The sequence below is a fragment of the Xenopus laevis genome, chromosome 5L (assembly GCF_017654675.1).
Source record: "Xenopus laevis strain J_2021 chromosome 5L, Xenopus_laevis_v10.1, whole genome shotgun sequence".
Taxonomy (NCBI): Eukaryota; Metazoa; Chordata; class Amphibia; order Anura; family Pipidae; genus Xenopus; species Xenopus laevis.
Window position 1 is genome coordinate 107,456,330 of NC_054379.1, and position 16,932 is coordinate 107,473,261.

General features: G+C 40.9%; 1 protein-coding gene across 2 annotated transcripts; it reads right to left on the reverse strand.

Annotated features, from left to right (window-relative positions):
• Positions 1-7,749: 7,749 nt before the first annotated feature.
• Positions 7,750-16,604, reverse strand: ptma.L (prothymosin alpha L homeolog). 2 transcript variants are annotated; one of them, XM_018241328.2, is made up of 5 exons: positions 16,491-16,604; positions 11,153-11,227; positions 10,260-10,350; positions 9,208-9,275; positions 7,750-8,762 (listed from the first exon to the last, which is right to left on the reverse strand). In XM_018241328.2, the coding sequence occupies exons 1-5, from the start codon at positions 16,530-16,532 to the stop codon at positions 8,706-8,708; spliced, it is 333 nt and encodes a 110-aa protein (XP_018096817.1). In that variant the 5' UTR covers positions 16,533-16,604; the 3' UTR covers positions 7,750-8,705.
• Between the last annotated feature and the right edge of the window lie 328 nt (positions 16,605-16,932).

Genomic DNA, 16,932 nt, shown 5'->3' on the forward strand with positions numbered 1-16,932 from the left:
TACCCTCCACCCACCGCATCCTGATCAGCACATGCACACGATTATCTTTGAACATACCCTGATCACAGAAGAAAGCTTTATCCCCTAAAATATGGCCCTACAGAGGCATTCTGTTTTGATTGAAGGAGATTGTCTGCATGTTTGCGAGGAAAGGTATTTCGGTAACTTTGATGAAGGCATTAGTTATAGACCATACTATCAGAGTTGTTTAGCCTACCAACCTGAGTTACCTAGCAGTTAGGCCATCTGTAACGTACTGTAATTTGAAGGTAGACACTTTCAAACATGGGTAGGCCCATTTATCAAAGGTCGAATCTTGAATTCATGTGAATTTTTTTTAATTCAAATATACTCACAAAAAAAAATTCAGTTGTCTAATATTCAATTGAATGGTTTTGTCCCGAACATTTGAATCATATTCGATTCATGCAAATCAAATTTTCCTCCCAGTAAACAAAACCTTGAAGGCTATTAACATCTCCGAATGGCTCAACAGACCTCTGCCATTGACTTGTACATGAACTCGGCAGGTTTTAGATGGCCGAATATTTGAATTAGGACTTTCCATGGTCGAGGTGTGATAAATCACACATTTAAAATTTACATTCGAATAGAGGGATTCAAATTCAATTGTGTGAATTTTGACACTCTAAGGGGCTGATTTATCAAGGGTCAAATTTAGGGGCAGATTTGAAAATTGAAAATTCTCATTTTCAAATTCTAATTTCAAGTTTATTTTAGTTTAATCCGACTAGGGAATAGTCCAAATTCGTTTTGAGTTAAAAAAAAAAATTAAAAATTTGTATTTCGAACTTTATCATGTACTGTTCCTTTGAGAATTCGAATATTTGCCACTAAAACCTGCTGAATTGGTGTTTTAATCTATGGGGGACCGCCTACAATCAATTTGGAGTCATTTGGTGGACTTTTGAATAAAATAAATTTTTTTGTGTAAAAAATCGACATGAATTAGATTCAAGTTTGCAGCTTGATTCTATTCACCCAAATATAAAAAAATTTATTTATTTTTTTCATGAATTTTGATTCAAATTTTCGAATTCTTTCTATATTCTGATGTCCGCCCTTTGCGGACCTCGTGACTACTCCTTGTTGATGGAGCTACCAATTCACCGATTCCAAAGGTCCCTTTAAATGCTAATGTTAACCAGGATACTTTTCTTTTGTACATTTTGTACTAATTTACCTGTAATTTGGCATCAAATGAACTACCCCAAGTATTTGTAAGATCTTCCTCCTTGTTAGCTATTATGAACTGTACTATTGCTACTTCCTCGTCTATTTTATTCCTTTCCTTAAACAACAACCATTGCTTCCAAGTTCTGTCATATACTTGCCACATTTTTTGGAAACTGGGCTCCTTATTAATTGCATGGCCCTTGAATCCCAAAATTGCACAACTGTAGTGGAAATGGACATGTAAACATGTAAAAACAAAGCTGGACATTGAATCTGCGAGTATATTTTTAACACCTGGTATGCGAGTGTCTCTAAATATTGTGTTGTTTTCTAAACAGATCCATACAAGTTGCTTAAATTAATTGATTACTAAGGTGGGAGATGCTGATCAATTGCAAAATACCTGCACTACGCTAATTGCTGTCCAAATAAGAGAAATAAGCCACCACTATGTCATTGCACTAGACATACCCCAGCTTCTGTGTCAACTTCTATTCATAGAAAAGACACTTTGTTGAAGATTCTACTGCTTCTCACTCTGATTCACACTGCCCCTGTACTAAAATGTCATCACAAAGTTTCCAGGTGACAAAATAACTCCTTACTCACCATTGGTCCTTTTTGACCCACTAATACAAAGTCAATTAGTTGACTATGCTGCTGCAGCATTCACAAAATGCACATGATATCACAGAACCCAAGGTTAAATACATGTTCATAAAATAACTACCCTGAAAGAAACATAATATATATTTCTTTATTCATTGGTGTACAATTATGCATATCTGTGAAACAACCTGTGAATTTTAAGCTATATGGGTGTAAAGGCAGGACCAAAGTCCTCTGGAGTATGTGGTATGGTGCGTGTAAGCGACCCACGGTCTCTGGAGTGCAAGTACTCTTTTCCCTACTAAGTGTGTTTTTTGTAATAGAAGGATGACTTGAAGTAGTTAAAAACAAGTGCCCGCTTCCCGTTGTTTAGGCCCCTGACATTCCAGGAAACTAGTTTAACTGTTCCATTAGGTATGGAAGGTTTATACTCTTGGCAAAGGACTCCTGGGTGCCCAGTTGCAACATGGTATGTCCTCACTGTGTGCGAGTTAGGGTCTGTCCAACCAAGGGAGAGGAGAAAGGAAAGGACAGAAAAAAAACAATATGTACAGTTTAAACAACCCAAACAAAAAATAACTCTCCAACAAATAACCCCCCACCCTACCCAACCCACACAGTCTAATACCGACTGGGGAATATGGTTGCCCATAGCAAGGTTGCCTCCTAGCCTAATACAATTAGGGAGGCTCAATGGCAACAACGCATCATGGTGAACCTAAGTAGGGAGGTAGGGAAGACCCAGTATAGGTGGGCCATAGGGGAGCAAGAGGTCGTAGAGTTATCTGCATCTCCTTCAAGTGTGGAAGGTGGTTGGGGTATGCCTATGCTCCTCCTTGGCCTTACCTCAATGCAGTCTAGTGCTTCTTCCGGTGTTACAAAAAAGTGGACTTTTTATGCATCACTAAGCTATAACCCTTGGACATCATTTCTCTTTTATATGATGCATATTTTTTAAATTCAGGACAAATACTGGTCTGTCAACAAATTTTCCAGGGTCATTCTTTTCTATTTTCTAGATTATTGCCTATAATTGAAAGAAGCACCATGTTATCTCCCTCATAGGTGAAATTTATTTCTAATATTGGTTATGGAAAAATCACTCCATTTGGATATACAGCAAATGTTTGGGCACCCCTTGCCAAATTACATGTTTAGATAGTTAATTTAGTTAGCTAATGAAAAGTAATAAACAACTACGGCAGGAATCTGCAAATATGAATGCAAAGTTACACATTATTTCGCAAGTTTTAAAACACAGGAATAAAGAAAACAGTAATTATGGTGATTGTGTTTGAATACCCTAGTAAGTCAGTAATTACTAATAACCCCTTTGGCACAGATCACACTTTTAGAATGTTATTAAATGAGCAATAGTGATGGGCAAATTTGTCCCGTTTCGCTTCGCCATGAATTTCGCGGATTTCCAGCGAAATTCGCAAAACTGGCAAAAATGTGCAAAACTGTGATTTTGGTGCCTAAATTGGTGCAGGCGATGAAACCGTCGCCGGCTCTGAAAAAACTTTGACGCCGACATCATGACACTGGCGAATTATCGCTGCAAATTCACAGTGAATTCGCACCTGGCGAATAAATTCGCCCACCACTAATGAGCAATTCTTACCAACTTTTTAACTGGTCTTCATTTTTTATTAGTTTTGAATGATTTGCCCTCTACTTCTGACTCTTTCCAGCTTTCAAATGTGGGTGACTGACCCTGGCAAACAAAAAACTTTTGTGAGTCTTCATATTATTGTTGTGATTACTTTTTGTGACTTATTTTTTTTCAGGCCCCTCCTATTCATTTCCCAGTTTCTCATTCATGTCACTGATTGTTTGCTAGGGTAAGTTGGAGCCTAGAAACCAGATAGCTGCTGACATTCCAAACTCACACATACTAAAAAAGAAAATGAAGACCAATTTCAAATTGTGTCAGAATATCACTCCCTACATCATACTAAAAGTTCATTTCAATTTTTTTTAAAAACCCCTTTAATAATCTTTTATCGTCATGAGATTTTTATATAGCACCAGTAAGTTATGCAGTGCTTTTCAGTTCTTGTTGTAGGGATACTTTCCCACTCTTCCATGTTTCTAATTCTGAGATGCCCTCAGATATTCTTACATTTAGGGGGTTATTTATCAAAGGTTGAGTTGTGTTTTCCACAAAAAATGACACTTTTCAAGGGTATTTTAGTCAAAAAATTTATTTTTCTGATTTATTATACCTCGAAGCTGAAAATAGCTTGAATACAAAAATACACCATCTAAAACCTGTCAAGGTCATGTAGAAGTCCATGGCAGAGGCCCCTTGAACCATTTGAAGATGTTAATAGACTTCATCATGTTCGAGTTTTTATCTGTGGGTTTCGCTCAAAGTATTTGAGTTTTTTACGCCGACTACACTGATTCAAGTTTTTTCTTAAATTAGAAACCATTTGAGTTGTGAGTACATTCGAGGTCTAAAAAAAAGCACACAAAGCTCTAAAATTTCGACCTTTGATAAATAAACCCCCTAGATGTTTAAGTCAGGGATCTATGGGGCCATTCCAAAAATTCCCTCTACATGTACAACGTTTCCTATGTCACTGGCTACCCCCAAAGCATAATGGGTCCATCCATGTTTAACATTTGACAAGGTTTTTTTTAAGGGGTTGTTCACTTTTGCATGATCTAGTGATATTCTAAGACATTTTGCGATCGGTTTTCATTTTTTATCCTTTGTGGATATTGCATTATTTAGAATATTATTCAGCAGCTCTCCAGTTTGCAATGTCAGCAATCTGGTTGCTAAGGTCCAAATTACCCTAGCAACCATGCATTGATTTGTATAAGAGACTGAAGTATGTGAAGTAGAGGGCCCGATTAGAAAGAAGAGTAATAAAAAGTAGCAATAACAATAAATGTGTAGTCTTACAGAGTATTTGTTTTTAGATGGGGTCAGTGACCACCCTCCACTTGACAGCTGAGAAGAGGCTGAATTAAGGCAAATAATTAAAAAACTATTAAAAATAAATAACAAAGACCAAGTTGCTTAAAATTGGCCATTCTAAATCATGCTAAAAGTTCACCTAAAGGTGACACAACCCTTTAATGCTATTCCTTTTTTTTTTCTCCAGAGACCTTTGGTGACTGCAGCCAGATACATTCATTCTTTAAACAGCACATAACAAAATGCCTCTGGCATATGTAGATGCTCTTAGCATACCTCTTCCATGCAGATAGTGTGTGTTCTAGCAACTATGCACTGTAGAACAGGGCAACACAGGTCCAGCCTGATAATTAAAATAGACCCTGCCATTTCAGGTACACAGAGGCCTGATAATTAAAATAGACCCTGCCATTTCAGGTACACAGAGGCCTGATAATTAAAATAGACCCTGCCATTTCAGGTACACAGAGGCCCAATCAGCCCCCTAAATACTGACTTTCTATGGCACCTTATAGCAGCCCTTCTGGCATTTGCCAGAGCATCCCTGTAGGTCCTTTGCAATCATATGAGGGTTTGCCTTTATGGCCGGCCTATGAACAGTTCTATTTAGACGTTGGCAAGATCTTTCAGATCATCCCTTTACCTTCCATTTCTTGATGACATTAAAGGGATACTGTCATGGGAAAACTTTTTTTTTCTTCAAAACTCATCGGTTAATAGGACTGCTCCAGCAGACTTCTGCAGGAGCAAGCTGTTTATTATATTTAATTTTGAAACCTGACATGGGGCTAGACATATTGTCAGTTTCCCAGGTGCCCCCAGTCATGTGACTTGTATTTTTTATTAACGTCAGTCACTCTTTACTGCTGTACTGCAGTGATATCAACCCCCTAACTCCCCCCAGCAGCCCTTCAGCAGAACAATGGGAAGGTAACCAGATAACAGCTGCCAGGTAGATCTAAGAACAGCACTCAGTAGTAAAAGTTCAAGTCCCACTGTGACTCCTTCTGTTATATGGAGTAGCAGAAACAATATCCTGACAGAAAGCAGTTCCATAGTGCAGCACTGGCTCTTTCTGAGCACATGACCAGGCAAAATGACCTGAGATGGCTTTCTACATTCCAATATTACAACTAAAAATTAGGAATTCAGATGTACAGGGTAGAATGAATTATTTGAAGTGTAAACAGTATAATTAAGAAATAACGACACTATAAAAATCAGACAGAATAGACAGTGGAAATAAGCTTCAGTTATAGCTCCTAACTCAGAGGAGCCCATGGTTGCTGAATGACAGGCCAAAGTTTAGGTTGAGATTTTATTATTTGTTCCTATGCTTTAGACTAGAGTATGCATAATAAAATGTATCTTTGCATTTACGCTTGCAAATAAGTTGTTTTTTTAACACACTAATTATTGCAGTAGCTTGCTCAAGGGGTACCCAAATATTTGCATTCAACTGTGCATGTTAAAATATATTTGAGGAAACATCTGGAAGGTCAGGTCCCCAATTTCCTCCTCCCATTGTACAAAATTGTATGGTAGAGGCTGTATCTGCTACCACCTGCAGGTCATTTATTGGTTTACATGTTCCGTTTAACATTTTTCATGTCAACCTCTCCACAGTTGGAAATGAAAAATTATTCCCAGTGGTTGAGTCACCAAGTCAAGTGCATACAAAGTGGATTAATTATGGGCTAGATGTGCAATACATCTTTATTCATAGGCCAGTTTGTAAATTAAATCAAAATGTCCGGTTCGTGGGTTAGTGGGATTCTAGCAATCAAATAAATCCCAAGTGGAAAACTACTGAAACAAATGTTAAGAATTAAAAAAAGAAGGAAAACTGCAAAATTACCTAACAATGCTACAGTCTACATCCACACTGTACAATTTGCCAATTTTATGTGTGTTTAGTTCTGTGTTCTTAGCAATAATGGTCCTGTAATTAAAAAGTGCATCTAATTTAACAATTCGCTCACATTCCTGCTATTTCCAAGTTTTATTAGCATTCTTCTCTTTTACTCCATCTTTCCTCATTCTTCCACCTGTGTTGTTTTCCCAATTTCTACTTCTTTCCATCCCTTTTCCCAATCTTAATTTTTTCTTTAAAAAAAATAAATTAAAAAAAATCATGTTCAGGACCTATTTTGCCTCCCTTCATCATTGCTCACCCCTAGCACTCTCTACATTTTCTCATCTATCCGTATTTTAACCTTTCATTTTCAGGAGCATCGCAACTAACATTGCAATGGCCTGCATACTTGTAGCCACACGGGGGAATGGTTGCTAGAAAAACCTCAGCAAATAAAAGCTGGCGAGGTTGTAAATAAGTTAATGGGAATGTTTTCTGAAAACTTTATTTTCCCAGTTTATTAAAACATGAGGTTTTCAGCCTAAAAGAAAATGAATGGGACAATCATATTCTCACTGGCATGCCGTTTTTTTTTTTTCCCGTGAAAGACCATGCGCAGGAATATTTTGTCTTGTTTTTCTTAGATAAGTTAGCATTTGAGAAGAAAAAGGCACATAAGTTTTGTCTTCTTTTTTTCCCCCTGAACTCCAATTTTAATAAATCTGCCCCTAGCAATTTTCTTAAAAGGGACAAGCAATTGAGAGGCAACCATGATGTTTTGCTCTCCTTTGGCTGACAGAAACGCTCAAAACCTCCATTAATGTTACTCTATTTTCTGGGACTTAAGTCTACTTTTCAAAGATTGTGTGCATCAATCACTATATAATAACGTATTATAGAGACACACATACTTTAAACATAGAGCACCATCATAATTGCACAAAAATGCCATTCAATCACATTTTTTTCACAAGTGCACCAATGTGATACACGTGAAATGTTTTAATTTCCACTCATCCAGAGGCAAGGGTAATTTTAGATACTTGGTTGTCCACAGGAGGAACCAATAAAAAAGTTCAAACACTACCATGAAAAAAAAAAAGTCGGAGTAACACTTTTTGTGATGCTGATAAAGAACACACAAAAACAAGAATAGTTAGAACAAAAGGAAAGCCTGCAAATTAAAATTGCAGTTTTATTGACAATACTGCCACACACATCCAATCAGGCCAAACAAAAAAAATTCAGAGACAAAACAAAACTAAAAGAAAATCTTTGGCCATTTTCTCATCCAAACTCTTCTAAAGTACAGCTAAAAATATGTTCAAAAGTTACTGGAATGATCAGAATTTTATATTGGGGATTTTGTCTTATTTATTTTAAGTTTTTTTTTTTATAACAATTTTTGCTTTTTTGTAAAGATTTTGCCATTTGGAGAAGAGACTGCTCTCAAACTCCACACCTCCCACCGCCCTTCCACCGCTGCCCAGAAAAGGGGGGTTAAAAAATGCAAGATCTTTCCTCCATATATATATATATATATATATAGCCATGGGAACAATTGTCAAAAAAGAAGGGGGACAAAAAAAAAAAAATTTAATTTAAAAGCCCCCCCGACACCCTGGCAGTTGGATCCCCAGTACAGAAAAGGACAGCTGTATACCAATATGTACAAAAATATAAAATGTAAATAAAAAATACAAACAGAGGACCCCTTCCAAGGTGTTTTGTTTCCCAGTTTTTATAAAAAGGAAAAAGCAAAATAACCCCTCTAGAATTTATGAACAATTCCACCCCACCCAAACAACATTATGACCGAAAAGGAAAGCAAATGAATGCATTCTATACTGGCAGTGCAGGGATAAACCCTAGCTGAAGTTGCTGCAGAAAGAAAAAGATTAAACACAAAAACAAAGCCACGTGGGCACTGTGACTGGCACCTTTAACGGTGGTGTCATTTGTGGACGGAGGACATGGGGCCAAAGAAGCCTGCTTGAGGGGGCTGGGACGGAAGAATTGCTTTTCTGTGACCCATATTTGAGAGTTGAGGGCAGGCGGTGGGGGGTAAGGTTATATATATACTTTATTTTGAGACAGGGACACTGTCCCACTCTAGTCATCTTCATCTGTTTTCTGCTTCTTTATTTCAACATCATCATCATCATCATCCTAAAGAAGAAAAAAAATCTAAGTAAGAGAATTTTTTTACACTGGCACCTCCATTTCCTGCAAATCACTGCCTTCTGGTCTGTTCCTCTGCACTAGATGGACAGTAGATAGAGCCATTAGTTAAGATGCAACATGTACCTTATGTTTACATTCTGTCCAGCAGCCTATATAAGTTATCTCTAAGGGGATCACAAGGTTCTAAATTAGAATTTTCACTTTTCATAGAATTTGAGGATGAAAATGTATTATGTACCAAGACCTCTTGCTACCCTGCAATGCCACTTAACAGGGGAGACCACTTTATAGATTATACGTTTCATCATTATTAACATGTATTTATATAGTTCAAACATATTTCATTGTCCAATCCTTTCAAGACCAGAAGATATTGGTTGGTTCAAAAGGTTAATGTTAAGTTAGATTCATGCAAATCTTAAAGACCCACCTCATCATCTTCTGCTGCTCTCTTGCCGGTGACTCCCTCTACTTCATCATCGTCATCGTCATCTTCTCCTGTAGGGTAAAATTACATGTAAAGGAAAGATCAAACATTACAAGCAAGATCTAGGCCTAAACTAGCACTACACTTCTTACAAGAATCCTGGACTCCATAGATAAGCTAACATAGGGGTGATGGGTGTGTAACAAAAATTCAGGCCAAAAGTAGCCGTCACTTATTTTAGTGTAAAGTCAATTTCTAGGGATAATAAAGCTGTACCAGTTACAATCCAAATTGTTGCGATTACTAAAATGTACCAAAACAACCTACAGATTTGTTCTAGTAGTCACTTCATACCTGCCCTAAACAAATATTTAGAAGTATGAAGATTTGTTCTGCCCAGTTCAAAGTTTGTCATTCAGACAAGCTTATCCCAGGCCAGTATTGTTGCTTAAGCACTAATATTGCATCTTGATATATACCGCTTTCTTAGCGATCTGACCCACGCTCAGTAAATAACCCTTAGTTCACTTTAAGGTATGCAATACCCACATGGCTTTCCAAGGATATTTGATTAGCAAATATTGCCAAGTAAACTTTTTGCACAGAACAATTTTCAAACATTAAATCAACTATCTATATACACTAGGATTTTATGTGCAATGTGAAGCCTTACATTATGCCTATACATCATGTAGCAATTACTGTAACTTATCATTTTCATATTATACCAATAGATCATAATAAATCACAAATGTTTGAACCACAGGCCAAAAGGTTATGACTTATTACCCTACTTGTATTGTAAGACTTCATCCTAACCACTCCTTTTTAAAGTTTGTGCACCCCTGATTAAAATGGTAATTGACTAAGCATTCTGCATCACATGATTGTGGGCAAATTTTACATAAACCTAGCCAAAAAAAAAGATAAAAAAAGTCTGGGTCTGAGCCAACATAGCAACCTATTTCAGATTCAGAGTGCTCATTCCTCTGATTAGAGTTAGTACCTGTTACTGAACACTTTCCTACAGTATGAATCAAAATCCTGTGAATTACCTTCTACTTCATCCTCTTCATCTTCCTCATCTACCTCATCTTCTTCGTCGCCTTCATTATCTACCTCTGGCTCTCCATTTTCCTCATTTTCCTGGAGCAGAGAAATGAAAGGGGAGTCAGATGTGGAACTGCATAATCAGGCTCACTTATTTTAGATTCCAATGAACTCACATACACTGATTTTAAGTATTTCTTCAATTTACACTTTGAGATCCCACCAATATAGAATACATAATGCATTTGCCTTTACAGATTTCCCCCCAAAGCCCAAGTCTCCAAAAGCAAAGCAGGATCAGTTACCCTGGCTCTAAAATGCTCATTTAACGAGTTGTGAACATCATAATAAAAGTTAAAAAAGTAGATTCTAAGACAATTTGCAATTGGCTCTGATTTTTTATTATGTGCGGCTTTTAAGTTATTTATCTTTTTATTCAGTAGCTCTCTAGTTCCCAATTTTAGCAATCTGTCGCTAGGGTTCAAATTATCCTAGCAACCATGCATTTATTTGAATAAGAGACTGGAATAGCAATGGTGGAGGGCTTGAATAGCAAAATGAGTAATAAAAAGTAGCAAAAACAATACATTTGTAGCCTTACAGAGAATTTGTCTTTTAAGAAAAAGGCAAATAATTTAAAAAACTATGAAAAATAAATAATAAAGACCAACTGAAAGGTTGCTTAGAATTGGTCATTCTAGAATATATTAAAAGTTAACGTAAAGGTGAACCACCCATTTACTAGACAGATTTAATAAATGTGAAATAGTAAAGATGCAAGGAAAAAAAAAATTATATATACAGATACAGCTACTAAGCTTGGATCAAGTGTTATCGACACCTATTACACAAAGTAATTTCTGCAACATCTCAGATACAAATGAAACCTATTACTCACTGCTTTTCCATTGGTAGGCTTGTCCTTTCCATTTTCTGCTTCTTCTACAACTTCCTTCTCTTTTGCTTTTAAGTCCTACAAAGAAAAAAAACAAGAAAGCTTTGGTTTCAGCTCATAGTAACGGCTGATACTAGGACAGTAACTATAGGAAAAGAAAGGTTTGCCAGCAAGCAACACAAAGAAATTGCCAGCTGCTGCACAGTGCAGAGACAGTGGCACATTAGCCAATAGGCATCTTGTGTAGAGACTTAATTAACACTATAAATCTTAGTTTAAGAATAAAAAAAAAAAAAATGTAATTGTGACTAAATGTACAGCAGTGATCAATTATTTCTGTGGCTGCCTATAAATAGTTTGTAGGAAACCAAACAGATACTTTTAAGTACTCTCATTATTTAAGTACCACTAAAACTAATGGGGTGTAAATAGATTGTGCTTCTGCAATGGACACTGATATCTTGCAAAAAAAAAAAAAATAATCTTTTAACACTACATAAATCCCCCTGGCGTTTATATGGGGAATAAATCGGCATCTAAACAGAACAAAAAGACCTCCCCTATACCTGCACGCACTTCACGTAGTTTTAAAATTGGCGCCACCAGCTAAGTACTGCTATTGGTTAAATTACGGTACAAAGGCCAACCCATCTCCATATTAAGGCATCCGGAACAGCCTATTGGCCCTAGACTAGATTTCCCTGCCCCCACTTGGCGCAAAGTCCCCTGGAACTTGTAGGTTTCTCGCCATCCTCTTTCCAAATTCCCCAGTGCGACACGCCCGCTAGAGGAGGGACGAGCAGGACTACAACACCCAAAAGGCTACGCGTATTACGCGCAGAAATATATGCAGAGGAGGCGGTGACAAGCAAGAGAACGAGGGGGGCGGACGATGGCAGAGATGAGGTCTCCATAATTCAATCGGTGTATAACAGCCACCCCCCAGCCTTCGTGTATTTTAAATAGATTATATTTCCTTTATGAACAGATGTATAAAATGGCAGCCCGTATGTTAGCCGGGAAACTGAGGGGGTGCTCAATAAGCAGGTAGACTGTAATGGTTTAGCGAGGTCTGTAATTAACCCTCCCCCCACCTCCTAATTAAAGCCTCTGCCTTTAAAGTCTTAATCCAGTCACCATCTGTCCCCCTGCGTTAGTCTGTGACTGTGTAGAATAAAGGACTCCCGGAGAACTTCTGCCGGCGGACGTGATGGAGCCGTAGTCTCGGCGCAAACAAAGCAGCGACCCATCTTCCAGCCCAGAGGACGATCCAGCTGTTGAATTGCCGGGGCATGCAGGGAGTTGCATTCGATCAGCGCTAAATTGCTACACCAATTTTCCCTACGGCTGCTCCAGTGACCCACATAGAAGAGAGAAGCCAGTAACCTGCTTGGAGACTGTGACATCCCCTCTCACCTGGGGCAGGTGCCGCTCACACCCCGACCAGAGAAGAGAAAGTGAGCTCTCCCAATGAGTGCGACCCAAACTGTCATCTCCCGGAACCATCGGCAGGAGTAGAGTTTGGCGACAGCTGGGCGCAGGTGGGGCTCTGCATGGCATCAAACAAGGCTATTTATGGCTGGGATTAGCCCGTGCCAACGACGTCCCTCTAGATACAGGGATGTACATATTCAGGCCCGCGGGCCACACACACGGTCCCCAACTGGCCCCGATGCCCTGTGTCGTTAGTTTGCACGAAATTGACGTCTTCCACACAAGTAGCACTATATAAAAGCACAGTCGGACCGCTACAGTGACCAAGTTGTGCTAGCCGGCCCCTCGCATTACACCTGCCGTGTATTGTTTCTCCCAGACGGCGTTGTACGAGTGCACAGAGCGCCATCCATAACGCACAGGTCGTCCGATAAACTGCCAGGCGCCCGTACCATACCTAGCAAAGCTGTACAGCAAGGCGGGAAGAACAGCACTGAGGGACCACCGGGCTAAACAATTTCACTCCAATGCCCAGGACTAAACCTGGCAGCCCGCCCAGTATCGAGCGAACACTCGGCAGCCTTTTCTCTCCACAAATAGAGTGCCCGATACGGACAAATAACCCGCTTTATTGCAGCGCTACTGTTAAAGGGACATCCTGCAGGTACAAGTGTCAAACGGGGTCGCAGCGTTCTACGGGCGCCTCTCTGTAACAAGCCAGGACAATAGGATCATCGGCAGAGGGGTCCCACTAGCAGGTAACATTACATTGCGCGATCACATACAACCGCCTCCAACCCGCCTACACCCACCGAGCATGCAGAGATGTGTAGTTCAATGGGATCAGAGCAAAATCTCCGGGACTAAAGTGAAGACACACTCACGCTGTCAGCTAGGTAGAAACTTTAGAGCTGGCAGTAAACTGATGGAGCCCGGAGATGGCACGTATGCGCCCTGGGGTGACACTCTGTATCAGGACCCTGGCTAATCCCAGCAGGACGCCACACACAGGCAGCGCATCCCGGACTGGCAGCGCCTTTCAGATGGTTCTCTGTAGGACATGACTGATTCACCGATTCCATTGCTACTAATGACTACTGCCGCTCCAAACAATACAATCGCAGCCAGAGATGGAGATCCGCGGACAGATATCGCCGATCACAGGCGCCACTCCTCCAGCAACACCGTGACATTCACTGGACAAGCCGCACTTATAACACTGTGCCCACGAGATGCCCCATCACCACAAAACTCTTACCTTGGTGGTCTTCTCAACACTGGCGTCCACTGCTGTGTCTGACATTCTTAATGGAATTAAAAAAATAAGCTATTTACAAAATAACAAAGTAATTCTGCAGGTCCCGGGGGCTGAGCGCGAGTGTTACAGGAACAATGCAAAGACGGCTTTTTATTTCTTATGACTGCCAATGAAGAGCTCACGCGGCGCCAGTCCTTTTAATATAGATCAGTAGGCGGGGCGTAAAACCGGCTTCTCGCCTTTTAATTGGTCCGACCTCCAAAGAAAGGAGAAAAAAAAATAAACCATTTGATTGGTCATTGCTCAAACAATGGGGGAGGGTGACTTGTTTTCTTTTCCATGGTTTGGCTGCAGTACCGGCTGTAGCCTGAACGCCACTAGCACATGCGCAGAACGCTCCTGTAACACCGCTATTGGCAAATGAAGAGTGAGCTCCCCCCCTCCCTTGGAAGGTTTAGTATCGTGTGCAAAGCAAGAGGAGAAGCCGTTTGGATAAGAACTGCCCCTTCTACATTGTGAAACATACCCCTAGGGCATTTACAATACCCTCTGCCCAGAAAGCCATATAAACAGGACAACCTAAGCCGCTATTGGCTACTGGCCTATCTATAATAAAACTCCGCAGGTCCAGTGTGAATTTAATAAAGTTACAAGTTATTTGTACAGGTGAGCGCTGCGCAACCCCACACGCACCTAATAAGTCTAGTCTGCGGCTCCATAGACATAGAATTATAGCGCCCAATACAATTATAGCGCCCAATAGCCTTCAGCAGCAGGGGGCAGCGCGGGGAAAGAGAGAGCAGGGGTCGCCGGTAGTTGTAGAGTATCTGAAGCAAGAGCAGCACATGTTGTTCAGCGGTAGTAGACTGTTCTGATGTTGGCGCCAAATGTACAATCCTATAAGAACACCTTTGCGTTGCAAGAACCGCATAACTGAGCCAGACAAAGCGTAATGCGCTATAAATATCGCTGGTCGCATTCTGCGTCCTCTCCCCGCTCGCATTTATTCATACGCTGTCTCGAGTGCGTTATACTAGTAGATTAGCGCGCTACTACGCTCCTCCCCTCAAAAGGTGCACAGAAACGGGGCGCACCTGTACCCCTGAATGTCATTAAGCGGATCTTTTATACGCGCGTGAGAATTCCAGCAAAGGCTCTACAAAGAAACCTGCCGCACACACTGGCACACTTATGAGAAAGGAGGATTGGAAATTATATCTTTTCTATTAATTCGAGGTTTAACCCCTAACACACGGGGCCATTCCATGTGGTAATTTTCCACTCTCCATTCCTCCCGCCCACCGTCACATCGTCACCTCTTTATTGCACCGCCCCTCTTCTCGTTCCGAGCTAATGTGACGCACTTCTCCATTTGGCCACTAGGGCTCTCTTTGTTACTGCTTTCACTGTGCTTACACAAGGAGCCTGCGTCTTATCCATGGCGATAAAACGAGTTCCTTACACAGACTCGAAGCCCTTATTCACTACAACAGGAAGTTTCTTTTTTTTTTTTTTAGACCAGTCAATCTTTCCTTACCACCTCAAACGAAAACTCGAATTCATATTCTATAAGATGATGTCACGCCCGCTACAGGCAGAGAGCCGAAACTACAACACCCAGCATGCTTCACGTTGTGACGCGCGCTGCTTGAAGCTGTGGGGACGGCGGATGGCTTTGGACGAGGTTGCTGTTAAGCGGGTGTATTACTGACTACCCCAAAACCGTCAACCGGTCACCAATATTACACTTCCTTCCTAATTAAAATAGTGCTTTCAGAAAGCTAGGCCGTACCATAGCTAGCTAGGCAGGGGGACTATATTGGCTTAGCGGAGTAATCACCCCCCTCATAATTAAAGGCTCTGCTTTTATCCAGTTACCATCTGTTCTCTATAAAACGCACCTATCCCGGGTATTAGTAAGCTAAAACTGAGGAAAGATGACCCATTCTAGCCCGGGACCTTCCAGATGTTGGACTCCAGCTCCCAGAACCCGTCGACCTTGCACTGTCAGTCTGGATCCGATTAGCACTAAAGCCAAAGAGAAATTCTTTAGCGGTGATTGATTCTTATCAATACTTATGGGCAAGGTCACCCCGACCCGGCACATCTGTATTGGCGCAAAACCACGTGCCCCCACTCGCATTTAGCCCACATACTAATCCTCTAAGGAATAGAAAATGAGCCAGTTCGTCAGTGACTCCCATATTCTCATTATTGGGATGAGAGCGGAGAGGGATAATGAAGCCTAGTGGGCAGTGCATATAAGTGGCACCTCCATAACAGGTCCGAAAAGTAGGGGGTGGGGTTGATGGAAGGGTGACAAGAGCTCCATCCCTGGGGATCACCAGCCAGCGCAATTGTTCACACATCATAAAGTCCCTGCAGGCACCTACAGCTGGCAGTGTAAGCAGGCACTTAGCTGAGCATGAAGATGGCACGTAGGCGTCCAGGGATGCCTCTCCCAACAGCACATCCCGGACACTGCACAGCTACAGACAGATCCGCGGCCACATATCCCTGCGCTCTCAGGCAGCGCTCCTCCAGCAACACGGTGACATTCACGCAGACACTGAATCACGTGCTGAGCCTCACTCACACCACGTACCGTGGCCACACATACCCCTCACAGGGCACAACTGTCCCTCTTACCTTGATGGGCTTCCCACTGGCGGCCACTGCTGTGTCTGACATTCTAAATGTAAGGAAATAAGCGAATCTATATCTAATGAATGATAACGAAACGAGTAGGAGTGTATCCCGGAAAGCACGAGACAGAGGGAGAAGGGATTACGGGGGGTGGAAAGTATTTTTATTTCTATTGATGATAATTGTCAGATTATCGTTCACCGGGCACCTGTCCTTTTAACATAGATCAGTGGGAGGAGCAGACGAGATGATTCTTGCCTTTTGATTGGTCAGACCTCCAAAGAAAATGGAGAAAAAAAATAGCATTGCTCAAACAATGGGGGATGGGGGGCTTTTTACTGCCACAGATTTAGCTGCAGTACCAGCTGTAGCCTGAGCGCCCCTTACCAGAGAATAGCGCATGCGCAGTAATCTGTCTCGAAACTGCAAAACGGCAGCTGTTCTA

What these genes read in the sequence shown, in the direction of transcription:
- ptma.L (XM_018241328.2), bottom strand. Translation starts at nt 16,532, where the DNA reads ATGTCAGACACAGCAGTGGCCGCCAGTGGGAAGCCCATCAAG. An exon ending in AGCCTACCAATGGAAAAGCA is followed by an intron (nt 10,351 to 11,152) that starts GTGAGTAATAGG and finishes TCTCTGCTCCAG; the next exon opens with GAAAATGAGGAAAATGGAGA. An exon ending in GAGCAGCAGAAGATGATGAG is followed by an intron (nt 8,763 to 9,207) that starts GTGGGTCTTTAA and finishes TTTCTTCTTTAG; the next exon opens with GATGATGATGATGATGATGT.